Source organism: Zosterops lateralis (assembly GCF_965231275.1).
Source record: "Zosterops lateralis genome assembly, chromosome: 1".
Classification (NCBI taxonomy): Eukaryota; Metazoa; Chordata; class Aves; order Passeriformes; family Zosteropidae; genus Zosterops; species Zosterops lateralis.
In genome coordinates this window covers 53,521,237-53,540,920 of record NC_139762.1, presented here as the reverse complement: position 1 = coordinate 53,540,920, position 19,684 = coordinate 53,521,237, and the positions used below count along the sequence as shown (strand labels likewise).

General features: G+C 43.9%; 1 protein-coding gene across 3 annotated transcripts in view; it reads right to left on the bottom strand.

Annotated features, from left to right (window-relative positions):
* Positions 1–1,506: 1,506 nt before the first annotated feature.
* COA1 (cytochrome c oxidase assembly factor 1) overlaps positions 1,507–19,684 on the bottom strand; it is a 52,817-nt gene continuing 34,639 nt past the window's right edge. For 2 of the 3 annotated variants that reach the window (XM_083859220.1, XM_083859219.1), the window contains 4 exons: positions 9,307–9,409; positions 6,288–6,439; positions 4,325–4,401; positions 1,508–1,860 (listed from right to left, as the gene is read on the bottom strand). In XM_083859220.1, the coding sequence (XP_083715346.1) occupies positions 1,764–1,860; positions 4,325–4,401; positions 6,288–6,439; positions 9,307–9,400 (420 nt within the window). In that variant the 5' untranslated portion in view covers positions 9,401–9,409 and the 3' untranslated portion in view covers positions 1,508–1,763. Of the gene's footprint in view, positions 1,861–4,324; positions 4,402–6,287; positions 6,440–9,306; positions 9,410–19,684 lie in introns of all 3 variants that reach the window. The other variant, XM_083859221.1, reaches the window with a different exon arrangement.

Genomic DNA, 19,684 nt, shown 5'->3' with positions numbered 1-19,684 from the left:
GGTAATTGATGGATGGGAAGTGGTTGATTTGGCTTTTTCTTGTCAGCTGTTTGATTTCCCACCAAACTTCTTCAGCGACTTCAGTGACACTCTTGATCTAGATTCAATCAAGCTCTAAGGCACCAGGTGGCCAGCAGATCTCCACATCCCTAAGGTGGATGTTCTTGCTAGTGGTAGTGCAAGGCTAATGTTTTCATATCACATGAAATTTGATTTGGTTTGTATTATGTTTTGTGAAACCAGTAAACAGCAATTTCAGTCTTAAAGCTGGGCAATGCTTTTTTTGATTAATTCTAATCCTCTTCCAGGTATGCTGGGCTTTCATGTGGGCTGGATCAAGTCTCACAAGTGCTGTTCATCCTGACAGCTCTTTGTGAAGTTCAAACTAAAGCACACGTGTATTGTTTCATTCTGAAATGAAACATTTTTATTTTTATCATTGTTTATCCAAGATGCCTTTGCTGTGGCCCTTTAGTATCTCCTTTCTAATTTGGTATTTACTTTTCAGGTTTGTTCAAAAGCCATGTTGCCCAGTTTGCTGGGTCAATTGTTGAACAAGAAAATGCTCACTGTTCTCTTAATATTCTTTGCTCTAGGTCTCTCTTCTCTATCTAATATTCATGGCTGTTGAAAAGCTTTGCAGTATCTGTCCTTGGTGGATTTCTTGGACTCAAATTTAGAAGAAGACATGGGGGGGGTGAGGGACAGGAATGGAGTGGTATAAGCTCTGGGCTATCCCTAGCTGCAGCCTAATTCAGCATCTCTCTTACAGTGAATTCAAAGTCCACTTTTGTCTGGATGTTCTTAAGGGCTCCTGTGTTACTTCCTGCTACAGACAGGACAGTTACTTGCATTTTTTCTGTGCCTAAGGCTTTGCAATTGTTCACATAGACAGTTTGGGGTGCGAGTGGAAATTGTTTGGGTTTGGGGATTTTTTTGTTGTTGTTGTTATTAGTTTGGGGTGTTTTGCTTATTCCTCTACTTGCTTGGTGATGGGCAATTTTCTACCTGATGGCACAGTCAAAATCTCTTGTGGTAGTCAGAGGAAACCATGGCAGTGCCTTTACCTGTTCTGCACCCTCCTGAGTGTTTTTCTCCCTAAATGTCCTCTCCAGAACTCAGGCAGTGCTGGTGTGAAGCAGTGGTTTCTTCTGAGTAACCTTCAGTGTGAGCAGTGAGTCTCTTCCTAGAATTCCTAAGTTAAGATGAGTGACCTCAGCTATCTCATGAGCTTTGTAATGATAACTGTGAGGGTGCAAATCTACCTGATAAGTGGAGTCGAGGGTGCTGCTGCTGTGCTTCAGCTTTCCTGCTTCATCCTTCCTGATTTAGGCAAGACCTTATTAAGAAATGCGGGGAAACTGAGGTAGCAAGGCTGCTCAAAGCTCTGAGAAGCTGACTTGTCCTGACTTTGGTCTGCCACTGTAAAACAAAGCTCAGTTTCCTGGCAGTTTGTTTATTTATTTTGAATTCATAATACCAGCACACAAAGGGCATAACACATGACTTCTCTGCAACAGCAACTCTTTTGCAAGATATTTATTTTAGGCTTCTGTTAAACACATGAATAAACCAGCAAAAGAAAGAAATTACAATTACAACAATGATGAGGTCAATCTTAGAGAGAAAATTGTCTTGAGAGCACCCGCTTAAGTGAAACTGTCACTTGTGACAACTGTGTACCTTCACAGACACAGCAGGATGCAATCGATTAATGGCTCCTTTGGCTCAATGGGAGGCGGAGATGCAGCTGTCCCTGATTTTTACCCTTCTTGCACACCAGTGCTCTCCACTGGAGAGTGGTAAATAGGAATATTCTGACCATCCCGCAGTTTCAAGGTGACATCCTGAAGGCACCAGCTGACAAAAAACCAAAGAAGATTTTTAACTTGTAGCAATCACTTTTAACATGGTAAAGTCAGTGTAGAAACAGCTGGCACAGAGAAACAAATCATTCCACACATCCATTGCTTTTAAAAATTCTCTGAAGTGTTTTAAAACCTGGTTTATGAGTGCCAGCTTCTGAAAGCTGTTCTCCCTAATACTGTAGCACAGCCCGGATTTAAAGGTCTGGTATGCATGTTCCTATTTGTTGCAATTCAAATAAAAACCTGCCAGCTCTTCTTAGGACATTCCTCCCCCGACCTGGTGCCTTTTTTCCTCTCCATCCTGCGGGTGCATTCCTTGCTCCACTCCTCTCCAGCCTTGGAGCCAGACAGTGTTGCTAAGGAATTATTCTGGCTTGGAAGACTTTGAACACTGTGTGATCGCTCAATGTGACTGTTGAAAACCTGACAGGGTACAGCAGTGGTTACTCAAAGAAGGAAAATTGCATTTGTTGGAGACTGAGGGGGAGCCTTTTCCTTCCTCTAAGCTCTGCTCCAAAGCCACTTCTGAGAAACTGCTCATGCTGCTTTTCCAGCTGGAAAGGACTATTATTTTGGGCTACTAAAATAGGATTTTTTCAAAAGCTCCTGGCACTGGCCCAGCTCTGCTTTTGCTGGAGTCAGTGCTGAGTACATACAATTAGGTAATCAGGCTGCTGCACCTCTGTGCAATGGGTCTGCAGTAAGGCTCTGCTCAGCAGCCCTCAGCTCTCAGGCCAAGTAACTGGGCTCAGAGGTGACCTGCTCCTTCCCCACAGTGTGGCCCTGGGGGCTCAGCCCTTGTCTTGGTCACTTCAGGGCAGGCAAGAGTAATTTTGCAATGCCTTGGCTGCCCTTGCCTCTGGGTGAATGCCACTTCCTCCTGGACCAAACAAGCTCACAGACTCCAGATTTTCTTTTTCAGTTGTCTTCTCTTTAATAAAATAAACCACTATGGACAGTCTGCACACTCAGAGTTGGATGCATTTCAGTGGCTTTGGTGCCTCAGCTACTCTTGCACAGAGCACCCAGTTCCTGGTGTCATTTAGCTCTGTCTGTATCGGTGTGAGAACTGCCCTGGTCTCCCCTGGAAAGGCACACACACACTCTGCAGCATCCCACCAGGATGGCCTACTTACCTACCTGCTCCTTACTCCCAGCCATTTTACTGTTAGTTCCTCAGTGGGATGCAAGGGCACCAACTCCTGTCTCAGCCCCATGTGAAGCTGTGCACAGGAGCCTGCACATGGGTGGATTTGGTAGAGTCTGACAGATTTATCTGCCACAAATCCTTTTACAAGCAGATGCCTTTTGTGTTCTTAGGTTTGCAGAAATGTACAAAGAGCTCACTTTAAAACAAAACTTCAAGAGATGTGTATGCACTGCTGTAGCTTAATATTTTGCAATGTTCAGTTATCTTCACAGTAACTGTGAACCAGGAATAACAGGGAACTGTCTGTGAGGAGGGGCTAAGAAGAAGTGAGAAGATCAGAGCTCAGGCACCAGTGAAGTGAGGTGTGCAAGAAATGGGGCTGGGGACCACTGGTTATCCCTGGTCATTAGGGAGGAGGCGAGGTCCAGTATTGAGTTTCTCAAGTCCCAGCCTAGTGTTTCTCACATCCTTTTACACCTTCCTTCCCATACTTACCCAGAAGAGAAAGCCAATAAGTCATGCTCATCTAATTATGAATTGAAAACACCACCATATGGCTGGTGGCAGCTGAGTACAAGTTTTGTAGCTTTTGGTTTCTAAACAGAGCTAACAGAAGTACCTAACAGGAGGTTTGCATCTAGTAAAACTTTTGAGTTAATGCAGTAATTCTTTGCTCAGTTCCAGAAACCAGTTTAATGTTGACAAAGGAGGTTTTCAGGCTTCTGTATTACAAAAGTGTAAAGTCACCTCTTTATGATATGGTATCAGAGTATCCTTCTACTACAATGTATCTGTACTAGCACATATTTTTTGACCACAAGGACCACACTTCTTGGGTAGCTTAAAAAAATTCTGTGTTTTTAGCTCTGTGTTTTACCTTGCATAGCTGTGACATAATGTGTGATTCCCTTATTGCAATCCATAATACCAGACTAGAATTAGGACTGCTGTATAACAGCCTCTGCACCTCTGTGAGGAGGCCAGGTGGGAGGGGACAATACTTCACCTTGGCTCACAGTATTTGTACATGTACTGAGTTGCAGTTTGCAGAACACAACTCAAAGGAATGGCTCATGTTGCTCTTCTATTCACATTCAGAGAGATGGATTCAAAATATTTCTCAGCTAACTTACATTTTTGTCCTAATGAAAATCATAACCTTTTCACAGGACCTTCAGACAGGAGTTTCTGCTTGATCTGTGTGCATGACCTCAGCAACAAGGATGACTAAAGAAAATATCTTGCTCTACTCTTTTCTCCTACAACTTCTTTCCCATTTCTCCTGTAACCCCCCCCCAGTACACACCACTGACGGGAGTGGTCCATCTCTGAGTTAATGTAGAGGTAGCCCGCCGATTTTGTTCCAGAGACTGGTAACTTTATCTGCAAGTATAAAAACACATTAAAGATTCAGCAAAGCATATTATGAAGCAGACATTTACTCCTTCTAGTCAAAGAGTCACACCTTTTTAACACTATATTTTTTTTTCTGTATTTCAGAGTTGGACTCAGCTATTCTAACAGCTAACATCTGTGTGGCTACACAAGTATGTCTGCTCTGCCGTACATTAATCTCTCTCTGCCGAAAGAATGTACTGTGTTACAGCTGCAGCCCCCAGGGAAAACCACTGGCTCCCTGAAATATTTATGAGCAAACACCTTTCCTTACCAGAATGCATGGTCATCCAGAGGTGACCTGAACTGTCAGAGCTTCCCATAACCATTACAAGCCTGTAGGTTGAGATCCTCTGCATATCAGTTGCTTAAAACACACTGATGCAATGAGATGTTCAATGACTCTTTTTTTTGTATCACAAATTTTACCACTTATCTGTTTAACAAACAAAGCTGGAGCTGCAGCAGTGCCCATGGCCAATTGTACTGGGTCTAATGTCTGAATAAAAGAAATATTTCAGATGTAGCATTTGCTGGTAGTGATGCAATCACAGAGAAAATGCCAGGTGTTTGCAAATAGACCCAGGAGCTGGGAATGTTGTGAAGTCAGTAAATCGACCTGTGGTATACTGATGATTAACCAGTTTATTTCATGAGAACATGAATACTTAGGAGCATGAAAAAGTAGAGAAGAAAGTTGGTGATTTGTGTCTTGGGTGAGGTCAGTAGAAGGCAGGGTTTGACCTCACCCTGAGTCACCCAGGCGACCAGCATTCTTAAACAGTGACATAGGAAAACACCCGTGGGAAAGGTTATCTTCTTTTCAACCAGAATATTGTGTGGGGCTTTGCACTATTTTTTGTCCTTAGATGTGTTCCCTGGTGGAATCTATAAAACACAGGAAATGTTTTGGTCCAGGGTATCAGGCAAGTGCAGCCTGGCTGAAGTGAAATGGAAAGTAATTTTATGTGAGCTGGTTAAAGGTTGGGAGCTTTTTTATCTTATCCTAATAGCCATATTTCATTGTACCATCTGACCCATTCTTCAGTGCCCTTGCTTGGTCCCTGGGAGTCGTAACTACTCACCAGTAAAAACAGTATTATTCCAATGTGATAAGTTACCCTAGTGAAGTACCTGGAAATGTTGCTAGGAGCACTCAGTGTTGGTGTTACTAGCAAAACAAGGGAAGGGCAGCCAGTCCTGGACTAAGGGGTAAAAACACCGATGGAAAGTACTCTTGAGGCATCAATGCCAAGTGGAAGTGGACTTGTGTTTGCAAGGTTTGCCTGGGCCCAGCCCTCGGCTATACAAGGCAGCCTTGTGCAATACTGCAGCACCCAGCACAGCATTCTCCAGTCACTGAGTAACCCTCATGCTCAGTCTTAGGTTGGGCAGCCGTTCTCAATGACACAAACTTACAGGTGCTCTTAAAAACCACACCATTTGTGCTGTACCACAGCACAGCATAGCCCATAAGAGGATGTAAAACTGCTCTGAATAAAGCTCAAAAACTAGCATGGGACATATCTGGGGGGTCAAGGGAGGCAGGTGCTATTTTAAAGCTGGATCTGATACATCTCTGAAAATGATTTTGTGGCTCACAGTGTGAGGGGGAGGACTGACCATCTTGAGAGGTTCCTTGGCATTCTGTGATGGGCCCGTATAGCACAATATGGAGATGCTGCTCTTAATGTTTCTAAGGCTAGTAGATTTATTCTCTTAAAAAACATTCCTCTTCCAGATCAACTGGTATTCCATCCTACTTCCTTCCAGTGCCCCCAGATGACTCATGACCTACTGAAAATCCCCTGGCTGATCTCTTATTGCCTGGCATCTCGGGAAGCCACCCTGCCACACCACCTGCCCAGCATTACCCGCGCCCTTTCCGTGTCCACGTGATTGCTCCCATCTGTCAGGTGGATGTTGTGAACCTTAAGAGGGGGGGCACCCAGGGCTTCCAGGGCATCAAGATTGCTGTTCAGTTGCTCCAAAGCTTGCTGGTAATACTGGGTCCTGGCAAAACTTTCTAGGTGAGAGAAACATGGCAGTGAGGAGACTGTTCGCTTAAAACCAAAACATAGGCTTAAAAAGAAAAAGAAAAAGACATTTTCTCTAGACTACCACACCCTCCCTGAAAATACAGTCCAAAACTATTAATTAGGAGAAATTTGGCTAAAGGAGGAAACACACCCTTACATCAGAGAAGCAAATGTTATAAAGCTCATTTAAGTGAAGAAGGCTCTGAATATAGCCTGTTCCATTCTGATATACACCTCAGGTTACAGCTGTGTCTCCCCACTTTTCATGCATTTGTAGGTTATCTAAAAGAAAGGGGAAAAGAGGTACAAGAATGAATATCTGAAATGTTCTGATAAAAAAAATCTTTTTTTTTTTTTTTTTTTTCCTATTGGAGGTAAAATACTTTAAGATTGGAGAATACCTTGCAGACTTTGAGATGGGAACAGCTGCTGCTGTGGAACTCTAGCTGTGGTCTTGGTACAGCTTCCCAAGTGGCAGCCATGAAGCTACAACTCTGCTGACAGATGCCTTAGAAGGGAGGCACTAAGAAGCACCACTCGAGTTACTGGTCGAGCAGCCACAACAACACTGTAGATGGATGCTGCAGTGTTGGCACATGGAGGACAGTTGTGGCAAACTGCTATTTATCAATGACTGGTTGCTCCGTATGGCTGTGAAATGCTGTACCATGGTTGCCAATGGACAGGGCACAGCAGAGGAGCTGGAGACTTCCTGACCCTCCTTACAAAAACAGAGATTTGCTTATTAACAGTTTCAAGGCTGTCCTGCTGGGGTTTCTAGATCGGCGTAACTTCACTCTTTTGACATCAAGAAGGGCAGAGTTAAGCTAAGAGTGTGTAGTTGTTAAATCCTACTCTGGTAACTTTGCCCTTACCTTTCAAAGGATTTTAAACAAGGTGTAAGGTTTGTTTCTTTGTCTCTTGCCTGTCAGTATTAATCTTGGAGCATGAGGCAGAAGGATGCTGCCCGTCTCCCTAATTAGAGGCATCCCCTGTGAGCAGGCACATCCAGTTGGCATAGAAACAGCTTTGCTAGGCTGTCACCTGTGTTAGTCCTCCTGTGTCCCCTGGCTTATCCTAAGGAGCTCCAACCAAAGGGGTTGCAGCATGCTCACCCTTTAGTACCTATAAATCATGGCAAACAGCCACCCAGACCATGTGAAAAGTACATTGTGTTCATCCTGCAGGCTGGAGGAGACAATGGATTCTAATTTCCTGGTGCTCCTTCTGAGCTGTTCCTTGTTAGCATCTCACGCATTAGACATTAAATGCCCAGTTAATTCATTTGTCCCCACATCTTTTGGTAGGGGAGCTGAAAGCATGCTGGAGTTGGCTGAGCAGACTGCTTCCATGAGAAGGGTGTGGAGGTGATGAGAATAAGTAGAAATAGGATTACCTGAGTATTTGTACAAGCTTGCACAGCGACCACGTGCATGCAAACTTCCCTTCAGCCTGAAGGAAAGGAAGGGAAGGAATCCGCTCCCACTGCTCCCACTACTAAGGAGGCCACTTGCTCCTAAATAGTCCATGTATGGGCTAGTTCTGTGCACTGAGCAGAAGGCACTGGGATAGCTCTAGGCATGAGCCAAGGGAGGAAGGTTTTAAGTGTGGCTTCTGTGTCTGTTTAGAAGATAGAGAAGGACACACTTGGCTGCAGAAAGTGTTCCCTCAGCAGCCTGGCTGAGTTATCAGGCAGCTGCTCAGTGGCCACTGAAATTGCAAGAGAGCCAGAAGTAGCCATTGCAATGTGCCACTTGACTGCACAGCCAAGGCATGTGGGGCACCAGCCCTCAGGCTTGGTGTGTAGCACAGGGGGTGACTACCCCACGAGATTTCTAGATAACAGTGCTGAAGCTGAAAATTAAAAAAATGCTAATGTCCTTGTTAAAGCCAGATTCAATATTTTAAAGCTTAAGATCATATTTCTGTCATGTACTCCAGAGCTTGGGGGCATGAGCTGCCTAAAATTAAAGCCTGCTTTCAGCCCTGTCTGATTTGTTATTAATATGTGTAAAATGAAGAGGAGGTTTCAGAGCTTATCTGAGGGCTTGAGAAACAGGCTTGGCTACACTTTTTTCTGGCAGCATCCTCTGGTATCAGGGTAGGTGAAAAGCAATAGCATTTGATAGCACCAACAAAGGAGAGGCATAGGGCCAAGAGGCCTATGGCACCCCCTGAGGGAGAAGCAAAGCTTATTTCTGCTCTGATGCTAAATATCTAAAAGCAGTTTTAGAAACAATAAACATCTATAATTTGGACTTATAATGTGGATTGTTGGCCAAAGACACATAGCAACTAGAGATGTCTATAAACAGCAACATCCCCTGCCTAGCTTTTCTCTTTGTCCTGGTGTTCTCTGTGCTGACAGCTCTTATCTGTACTTCATTCAGGAGAAACTCATGATTTCTTAGGACTTCACAGGTGTGTTGTGTTTAAGGGCCAGCACCACACAGAGATTTACAGATAAAACTCCTAGACTTTAACACCTTCTCACAGATGGTCCTCTTTTACAGTTACAAAATCTGTTAAGAAACAAAACCTGCATTTCTGCAGGTGAAGCTTTCACTTCACCATCACCCTCAGAAAACTTTCAAAAACCAGACTTTCTTCTGACCACAGCAGCATGTTCCCCATGCAATATGCGCCTCTGGAAATGCACACAGCAGCACCTGGGAGAGCAAAAGCCCTAGGGATGAAAAAAGTGAAGCCAACAGAGGCAGAACCCAGAAGCTCAGCCACACTTCCCTTAACTTCATCCGCTTTTCAGAACCCGCATGCTGCTAGTTCCCCACTACACAAAAGCCAGTGAAAGGGGCAGAGGAGAAATAAGGTTGCTAACAACACCAGGACTTACTTTGCATAAGATTATACATCACGATGCAACCCCCGCCACTGAACAGTCCCATGAAAACAGCCATTTGCTGCAGTTTTCTTAGAGAAGCTGGCATTTTTCCTCCCTGAAAAGAAAGAGAAGACAGTTGTTGTAAAAGAAGAAAGCCAAAGGGTTACTTCCCCCCTCCTCCTCTTTCCTAAAAACCCTTTCCAACAAGCCCTGAATGAAAGCACAGTGCACACAGGCATGGAGCTCTTGCTTGCTGGGGCCTCACTGTGCGCCCAGAAGGAAGAGTGGTGAGAACAGAGCAAACTGGGAACCCAGCTGGGTTGAATGTGTTTATTCAACTTCTTTTAGTGATGCCACCACTTCGCTAATTGCCGAGAAGAAAATGACCTCCCTGGTGTGGCCAGGGGCCAGTGCCGTGGCATTGTGGCGGGGGCTCCCGGTGCCCGTGTGTTTGCCCGCACACTGTGAGCATTCAGGCTCCGGGGGCCGGATTTCTCCCTCGAGTAAACTCCTCTAAAATAAACACGCCTGCGGCGGGGATGGATCTGGCCTTCAGTGGTAAGGACAGAGCCAAGCCAGCACTATGCCAGCAAAGATAATGGAGCCAGGGTGTGTGTTTTCTGTTGTGTCAATTTTTTTCCCAAGCTGTGGATAAACAGGAAATCTCTTGCAAGCTGTTTTTCTTCCTTCCTGTGCCCCCCCGCCGCCCAAACTTGTCCTTTTAATGAGTCACAATTTTGCCACTTGAATGCATGACCCAGCAGAATAAGAAACACTTCCATAGTTTGGGTAAGAGGGGAACTGAAGAGCCTGAGCTAATGCTCCTGCCCACAGCAGGTTAGTAGGAGTCAAGCTGAGTTGCCAGTGGGGGCGTAAGCACTTTGCTTCAGGCTGTAGCAGGATCAGACTTGAACAAGCATCTGAGTATTGGCTTCTCCTCTTGATTCTCTTGGAACTGGGATGGGAGGGAGGAATGATCTTGACAGCAATTTTAAAAAATAGCAAAATACTCTTCTTTTTCAATGGGCACATAGGCATATGAATAATTGGGGAAGGTGTATGGGACTTCTAATCCCAAAGGTTTCACATCCCAATACTTGTCACACGATGTTGTGTCTTAAGTGCTACATTCAATGAGAGCTGATTAATAAACCAAGGCACAAACCACTTACTGAAATGTGACCTGGGCAAGGCTGTCTGAGCCCTGCTGTGGAAACCACCTCTAGCATCCCTCAGGAGTGTGTTAGTCAGGTATTGTTCAGCTGACAACCACAGTTCAGCAAGGGTGGAGAGACAAGTGTCAGAACTTCCCATCGTGGCCAGGTCAGGGTGACATGGGCAGTCTCCCTGTGCTCACCACTCTGCTGACATGTCCTCATACTGACACTTGCATGCTCTAAACTGAGGGCAACTCAGCCTCCCCACAGAGGGAGGGAAGCAGTCACAGCACAAAGCCTGTCTGAGTTCAAGAAGAGCACAGACAATGCTCTTGGGCACTTGGTGTGTTCTTGGGATGTTCTGTGCAGGGACAGGAATTGGACTTCATGATCCTTGTGGGTTCCTTTCAACTCACCATACTCTTACGATTCTACAAAACTGTGAATGAAACTCAGGTATAAATTTCTCCTCCTGCCCTATTGGCACTAGCAGTCAGTTGCAATGTGTGCTATTCCTAGGCTGACTGCTTTCCTTGTTAACTAGTTTCCTCGATTTTTAAGAACTCTTAGTATTTAAGTCTACTATTTAAATTATTTCAGATTTGTGGATGGCTTGGTAGTATTGACAGCAACCCAAAGAGGCATGTGGATGTTATACCTATTTTATGCTCCAAAATGTCTAAACTGTGCCATTAGTATAGTCAGCTATCATCTCTCTAACTCCTGATCTGTTTCTGTGATGAGTTTTTTCTTCTCACTTACTATGGGGAACTTGAATGGTATGAGAATTTGCAGCAGAGGAAATGTACAACTGTGGTTTTACAGAGAAACAGTGGTAGTCATTTCAAAGGACAGTGAGAACTTCCTGTTTGCCTGCTTGTGTTTGCAACTTTACTTAAATCCCCACAAAATCTGATTAATAACCAAGTTTCTTATAAGAGTCATCTGGCCAGGTGGAGGCTCTGATACCAACACCACATAACAGGGATGGGGAAAAAAAACCTGTGGTAAATCTGGAGGGAGAATCAGATATAACCGTTTGTGACCTGCGGCACTTGTTTTTGGCGCTTTCAAAGTTGTGGCCAGGCAAAATTTGCTTTCTGTGATTAAATTCAAGGTAATTGAATGCAAATGTCTGGGGGTGAGAGGTGCTGCTGGCAGTTTGCTGAGTAAGGGTGGGAAGACAGGGAGCTCTTGCACCAGTGAGGTTTCCACTGAGGCTCGGGGGACCTGCCTAGTAAACAGTGGAAATTAGAGGCTCTGCAACTCACTGTCAGTGGGTTTGAGGTTTGTTAGATCTCACAGTCTGCTCACACCCAGACAAGGGAGATAGATGGAAAGTAAGAAAAGCTTATTGCTGATCAGTCACATGCTCACACACACTCTCATCACCACCTCCGCTCCTGTGTTTCAGTGTAGAGACAGTGCCATCTGGCAAGGGAGCTTGGCAGCTGAGCAGAGGTGATCCCATTAAGCACTGCTGCTCCATGAAGCATGCCTGGCTGCTCCTGAGGTGCTGCCCCTGCCCACAGCTGTCTTCTGTTGCTGCTCCTGCTGAGGCAGAGATGTGGAGAGCTGAGGTGCACCCAAATTGTGCACCAAGGTCCTCATCACAGCAACAGGTAGAACGTCTCCATTGCTCATTTTCAGTCACAGCTGGAAGCCCATGGGCTGAACCACCCCATCCCTGTCTAGCCCTTGATGCTCTGCTCCAAGTTCTTTCTCAGATGTTTTCCCAAGCTGTTTCCTATGAAAGCACACTGTGGGAAAAGGTTCAGAGCTAAGCACTTTAACAAACCTCTCAAGACTGCAAACCCTCTCATCGATCCCACAATTCCTTGACAGCCTCCAAAAACAAGGACAGAAGTGTCCTTGGAGCCCAGAGCATCTCTCACAGAGGGGCTGCTGCTTCCCTTCCCTGCCATCCTGGTCCCTTGTGGAATGGATGCTTGCATACTGCATCCTTTGGCATACAGCTGATGAAGACTTCTGAAAGGTGACAGCTTGCGGAAGACCAAAATATAATAAGGATCTGTTGTCTGCAAGGACTTGTTTGTTGGATTTCTGTCCTGTGGCCAACTGTGTTTGGTGGTCCATTGGCTGCTCTGCTGAAGTGCCTTGGGAGTGGCTCACTGAGGAAAGGAAGCAGAGTCATGCCCAAGGTGTGCTTCCTGTTCTGAGCCTTTGTGAACATGATGTACAGTTTGTGAATCATAGAGGCTCTCACAGGGAAGTATCAAACCCCCTCCACTTCATTAGCCACAAAGGGAGATGAACTGTAAGTATTTGAGAGAATTTTATAGATATAACATGCAATTGCCTCCTAAGGAGGAAGTTCATGCTGCTATCTGTGGTGATCTCTCCTGAGAACCAATTATATCACTAAAAGAGTATGCAAGTCAATTGGTGGAAAAACAGACTTTTCCACAGCTGGTAATGAAAAAAGCACAATTTCCAAGCTACGTTGTTCTGCAAAGGCATCTTTTCCTTCATGTTATTTGCACTGGCACATGCATGATCAGCACGCACAAAACCACTAAACCCACAGCTACCAAAAGAAGAGACCTTAAATCTTTGTAAGTAGTGTTCTCAAAAAATAACTGTTAAACAGCAGAACACCCTAATAACACTGACATTCACTTTGTGCCTTGAAAACAGCAGGATATGGAGGAGAAGGCTTGACTTTGAAGCTAAGTGGTACTCAGGCTGTTAATAAGATTTAACAAACTCCCAGGGTCACATGTGAAATGGGGGGTTACTGCAACAGTAAAGGCCATTTTTAATTAGACTTTGTTTTCTCCACAGAGGATCTTCTAAAAATAGGCTGGCTTAAAGGAGTCTCCCTTATTTTGTCAAATTTGGGTTTTCTGTTTGGTCTGAAATTTGTGTGGCAGAGGTTGGTGTTGGGCACCTCCACCAAAGGCAGGTATTGGAGAAGAAGGGCATTTTTACCAAGCATAAACATTAATTTTATTTTCCCTGGAATTGCGGGAGGGAGCTGGGGCTGTAGGTTCTATGGGGAAGGCATTTCCTCCTCCTTGTCCTTCTCCTCTTCCTGGTGCTACCAAAGTCCACCAGCATCTCCAGCCTCTGGGTGCTACCACAGACCAAACAGCAAACAATAATACTGCTCTGAAACAAGAGAGAAGCAACTCGATCAATGCAAACTTGGTGTGATCACTGCTGCCTATCTCAGTCTGGGCCATTGCCTACCCACCTGGCCAGGATAATATAGTGCCAGGCCACCAGTGCAAGCAACTGGGAGCCTTTGAACCACCTTAAACTACTGCAGTCCTGAGGTGTTGGAATGACACACTAAATAGGTGCAGCAAAAGACTACTATTAAATTAAATTGAATTTATCAACAGACCTGAGCATCTAACTTCAAGGCTGGAATTGCTGCTGACCCTTCTGCAATGGAACTCTTTTTTGGGCTGGTGGGTTTTTAATTGGCCCTAGGCACGGCTTTTCATCAAACCACCCAGGAAGTCACAGGAGATGAGGGGAATGTCAGGCAAACCACACACTAGCACACACTTGTATTTCACATTCTTGCTTTCTTGCCCATCCATTGATCTTTTAAGATCCATAAGGCAGGCATCTGGGTGTAAGCCATTTTCTATATTAACAACATGCTAGGACAACATTTTAGAGACATCTTTTTGACACTCACTGTCTACAACATTCCTTCATCATCAGTATTCTCACCAAGAACAGGATAGTACAGCACAAGTGTTCTGACAGGATCTCAGCATATTATTTTCCCCTTTTTTCATGGAAATAGCCTCAATATATTATTTACCTCATTTATGAGATGTAACAGCCCAAATTTTTGACCCTGCCAGCATGTTCAGAAACATCAAAGACCAAGACCTCAGAAACTGGCAATAGAGTTTGCTTAATTCACAGTCAAACCAAAAGTAGGATTAATACTTTTGTTCTTCTTTTTTCCCCCTCAGTTATTCTTTAGATGCACTGAAAACACACATTCTGGCATTTAGGGAGGCAAAACACCTTTTTAGACAGCTTTGAAATAGTCCCTTCCAGGATCTCCTTATGGATCAGTTCCTAGATTTGTGTAGCTGGCCTTGGTGAGAATGCTTTAAGGGCCCCACTGTATATATGAGAAAGACTACTGGCAAGAAAGCCAAGAAACAGTGTTAAGTTTATTTTCTGCCTTTGCTACTAGCTAATTCACAAGGGAAAACAAGGTAGTCAATAAAGTGACTTAGGGACTCTAAACAGCCACCTTACTATTGTATCCTTTCTCCTATGGCACACACTACAAAGCAGTTGGCCTTCTCAGCACAAAATTTGCATGGTGCCTTCAGATATCTTAAGTTTCATTTCATTTTTCTCCTCTCTTGGGCACTCTTATTTTCATGTTTCTATTCTATTTACAGAAGAGAATTTCCGTTCTGCCATCACAGACAACTTCCCTTTGTGCTCTCATCCGGTGGACTCACCTGCACCACATTTCTCTTCCTCCTGCCCGCCCACCTTCACCCTCTATGTGCCCTCTTTCCTGAAGAATATTGCACCACCACCCTGGTGCTGAGCAGACAGAAGCAGTGGGGCCACCATTTCTATTGTCCAAGGAGTCCTATTGTCTCTCCTGCTGTGCCTCAGTTCATCCCTCTGTGAATAAAGCCTGTCTTCCTAACTGCAGGTAACAAAGGCAGGTGCCAAAATCCTTTATTGGTTTTCTCTCAGTTGGAAAGATGCTACAGCCTAGTTAGTTCAGTCTCTTTGAAGGCCAGGCCCATGTGCCAGCAGTTCAACAGCCTGCTCCAGATCACTCTCCAACACAACTAGAGCTGCCTGTACTTTGTACTGAAATGCCAGGGATATATCGCAGAAACAAGGCACAACCAGGGTATATTATTAGAGAACCAGGATAATTATACCTACAGTGTGACCCATTTTTGCTGCTATTGGAGGATGGCATTATAGGTTAATGCCTAATAATCTGTCATTAACATCCCTAATTGTATGTTTCTGTAATTGGACACTATGGAGGGGGTAAGAAGGTGTGAATGTTCACCTTCTGCATTTTAGAGGTGAATTGCAAAGGATTTAAAGAGGAAGAATTCTTAATTAGGAAAAAACTTGCATCCAAGGTGCAAGAAGAAAAGATCAGTGGTGTTTATGGGTTTAACAGAGAGTGGTTTACCTGAGAAAGCTGTGAGACAGCTTCTTGGCTCCCTTGCTGCTGGGAGTGAGGTCATGAGTGCTGCAATCCAAGGTTCAAAAGAATCGCTCTATGCTGTCCCTGCACCTGCCCACAGCCTGCAACACAGGCCAGCTTCCAAACAGGCACGTTAAAACAAAAGAATCATATAAAGAAATAGTAAATAGAGTCCTCTGACTGTCTTGTGCTGTCATGATAGAGGGAATAGCACTCTGTGCTTAACAGAAAGGGACTGTCAAGCCAGTGAGGTTTTCATGGTGTGATGTGCGTTTCCTATATATAATTGCCTAGAATAGGTTCACTGAACCTGCAAGGTAAGGGAGCAGGGAAGAGTACAGAATCATTTCTCATGGAAAGACTTTGCAATCCTGTCTATGAAGTGGTAACTACTTATCTTTCCTGGCAGTTTGTGGGTATTTATTTGTCCAATACACCCATTATGCTGAAGACATTGACAAAATCTCAAAGCCAAAACCAATATCCAAATTCTGAGATGTGCAAAAGAATCAAAAACCACCAGGAATCTGTGATAACTTTCTTGGCTAACAGGTTACATTTTACCTTTTAAAAAGAAAAGAAAATGGTCTCAGAACTTCACATAAGTACTGCAGACATCATTAGGCTCGGAACTCTATGTGGCTATGTTAACAATCATTACCAACCTGGAAGTTTACCAGCCCTAACTCCAATCGTGATAAGGCTTATGCTTGTCTGTAGTCTTTCTGACTTCAATAATATCATCCACATGCACACATTAAACAGGCATGCAGAAGACAGTGACCTAAAGGAACTGAATGCCAGGGGAGGCTGTCACAGGGAAAAAATGTTTAAAGAAGGAACATAGTGTAAATCATATGATGCTTGCTCCCTTGTCTGCCTCCGGAAATGAGGGGGTAAAAGATGTGGTCTGCTCTGCTGTGGTCAGCACAGAGCCTGATTTACAAAGCTTTTAAAAATATTGGTGGAGCTGGGAAGGCCTGCAATCCTGTGCCCAAACACCTTGCTGATCTAATGCTTTTTATTATGTAGTATTACTGCAGTACATACTTTTGGCAGTTAACAAACATCCTGCTCTTATTCTTACTTCCTACTGAAAACCAAAACTAAAAAAAGTGCTACCCTAATTCCTCTCAAATGGGGTAGGTTTATTTCAAGTGCCCTTTTTTATACTCTTACAGAAGGGCCCCTCTTTCAGAAAAGAAGGACTATACCCTTCTGAAAGTCAAGTCTGTTTTAAATATATCAGATCAACACTTACAGCCCAAGGCTTTAAAGAAAACTAATTACTTTCAAACATCTTGGACACCTGGATCGATTCCAGAAGTTGGTCCTTGGCCATTAGAGCAGAACTGGTTCAGTATCAGCTAAATCTGTTAACACAAATTAGGATCTGGGGAAAAGCTAACCTCAAAGACTTGTGACTTTTTAATAAGCATTGGGGACCAAAACCAGCACAAGACCAACTGGGATTCTGACCTAGAAACATTCTATTATCAGAAAGACAAAAAGAGAAAAAATAATTATGATGGGAACCATTAAAAATACAAGAAAGGAAAGAAGTTCCTTCCCCTAGTACTTGAGGGTTTCTGTTTAGACAGATCCAGGTTGTTAGCTTGTGCACAGAACTGTGCAAGACGGAGAGTGCAAAAGGGCAAAGGAAGTGATGGAACCTGCCACACTGCACATGCAGCATCTGGAGTCAGACCTTTAACTTCATCTGGGGAGTAGCTACTGATTTATTCATTCCCCCTTGGAAAAAGGAAAAGTTATACTGGATGCTCACAAGACAGTTGGACATGAATCAGATTCCCTTCCAAGTATGAGTCAGGACAAAAGGAATTTCAGAGAACAGCTGACTGCAATCCATATTTTCCTTCTCAGAATATGTGTGGACAAAATTTTAAGGAATAAATGTTTCTCTGTTTAATACTTTGAATGTGATTCACTAAATCTTTAGCCCTTCAATAGCTCCTGTTAAGGAAGACAACGATTTTTTTTTTTTTCATTTTGCAGAGCCGTGGAAGAAAAACACAGAACAAATTCACAGGAAAGTGGTGCCAGGTCAGGCACTTGATTCCCAGAGACCTGGGCTGTTCCCTGTTCCCTGCCCATTCCCTCTCTTAGGCTAAAACATGTCAGACTAGATAGATTTGGCACAACTCCAGGGCTGTTTCCTAAAGCAAACCTACCTTTAGAGATATAGGGACAAGCTTTCCTTTATGAAGCTACAGCACAGGGCTTTGTCCAGCAAGGAGGTGTGATAGTCCAAGAGCTGGACAAAAGCACAGAGCACATGTACTGTTGATGGGTGAGATTTATCAAAATGTTGTGTGCTTTATGTGTGCTCAGTAGGTGACACCTTTACAGGATCATCATCTTCCAAAAGATCTTTGAATATTCAGCATTTTTAAGACACATCCTCACTAGTAGCTTTCAAACAGGGATGTTAACAACATACACTATTTCCTCAGGAAATGGTAATTTTCAAATACTTGTTTGTGGGGTTGGTTGATTAAACACTTGATTACCAAGGGCTCAATACAATTAAATTTGACACATGTGGCATATGTGAGACACATAGGTGAGTTTGTGATCCATTTCTGTCTGTTTATGTTTTGTTTTCCCATCACATGCTACTCACCTCTGTGGTGGTGAGCATTAGGAAGAATGAGGGATACCATCACTTTTGTACAATGTTACTCCTATGGACTTCGCTTAGGTAGAAAAAGCCCCTGTTTAGTGTTACCTCCAACCTATCCATGACTTTTGCAGTTCACATGCATAAGACAGAGCTCCCAGGTTTCACAAGTAGCTCAGAGACTGACTCACTGTATCACTGTGGCTAAAACTATAAAATTTGGGTGTCTCAATTCACACATGCAAAAGTGACTAAACACTTCCTGGTTCCTATTTTGCTGGAAGATATTGATATTTAATGGCTGCAAAGTGTTCTGACAGCCTAAGATGTAATTTTACTTAGGCATGCAATTGCCCATGTGCAGTACACACGTGTTAAGAGCACGACAATGTGTTCCAGACAAAAAAAAAAATTTTGCAGTCTGGCACGGGGCATGTTGTAGGACCAGCAGAATAATTATAGCAGCTGCAGTTGGCACTTATTAGAAAATTAAAGAAGCTGTTAACAGGTCATTAATAATCTGTGACTACCAGCCTTAATAGTATTCTTCAGTCAACAGGCATGAAGGTGAGGGGGTGGAAGAAACAGTCACACCTTCCTCTAAGCCACTGTAGAAGACCAATCCCCTCACTTATCATCACTTTGTAATCTGCTTGTTTACTTCCCTCCTGGTGTCTCTTCCCACTGGCTTTTCTCTCACGGGTGACTCTCACACGAAAAGACTGCAAGGCTCTTGGCCAGGCCAGTTCCAGGGGAAAGCCAGCCCTCTCTGCAATGTCCCAGCCTGGTAGCTGTCTCCCTGCTGCTCAGAGCTGCCTAAACACCTCTCCTGAGTTTGTTTTCCTACTTTTAAAGACTATTTTGTATGTAAGGTATCCCTGTCCCTCTATAGCACACTAGGATTTGTTCTCTTGTGTCTTGGTCCTTGCCTCCCTTGTGTAGGCAGATGGCTGGAGGAGGAGGGAAAAGCAACTTGTTCCCTGCTTCTTTAGACAAACACACGCTCTCCAGAGCAGACAGATGCCTTAAAGTCAGATTCAGGGCATCAATTCATCTTTTGGGTTCAGCTGTAGAGCATAAAGCATTTTCTGGCTCTGGTCTAATGCTTTTTGGCATTGTCAGGCCCCCTTCAGTGAACTACTGCCTTGTAACCAACTTGACAGCAAGTATTGTTCTACATTTATTAATACTGTACGTGCTATCTTCAAACTGACAGGTTCCAAGGCCAGGCATCAGCTGCGCTCAGCTCTGACTCAAAAAAAAAAAAAAAAAAAAAAAAAAAAAAAAAATTCTGACAATAGCACAGACCTCCTGCTGCTAGTAAGTAAGTAAGTAAATAAATAAATACATGCCTTCACCATGCTGCTGCCACATGGTTTTATCCTTTCAATCTCAATTTTGCAG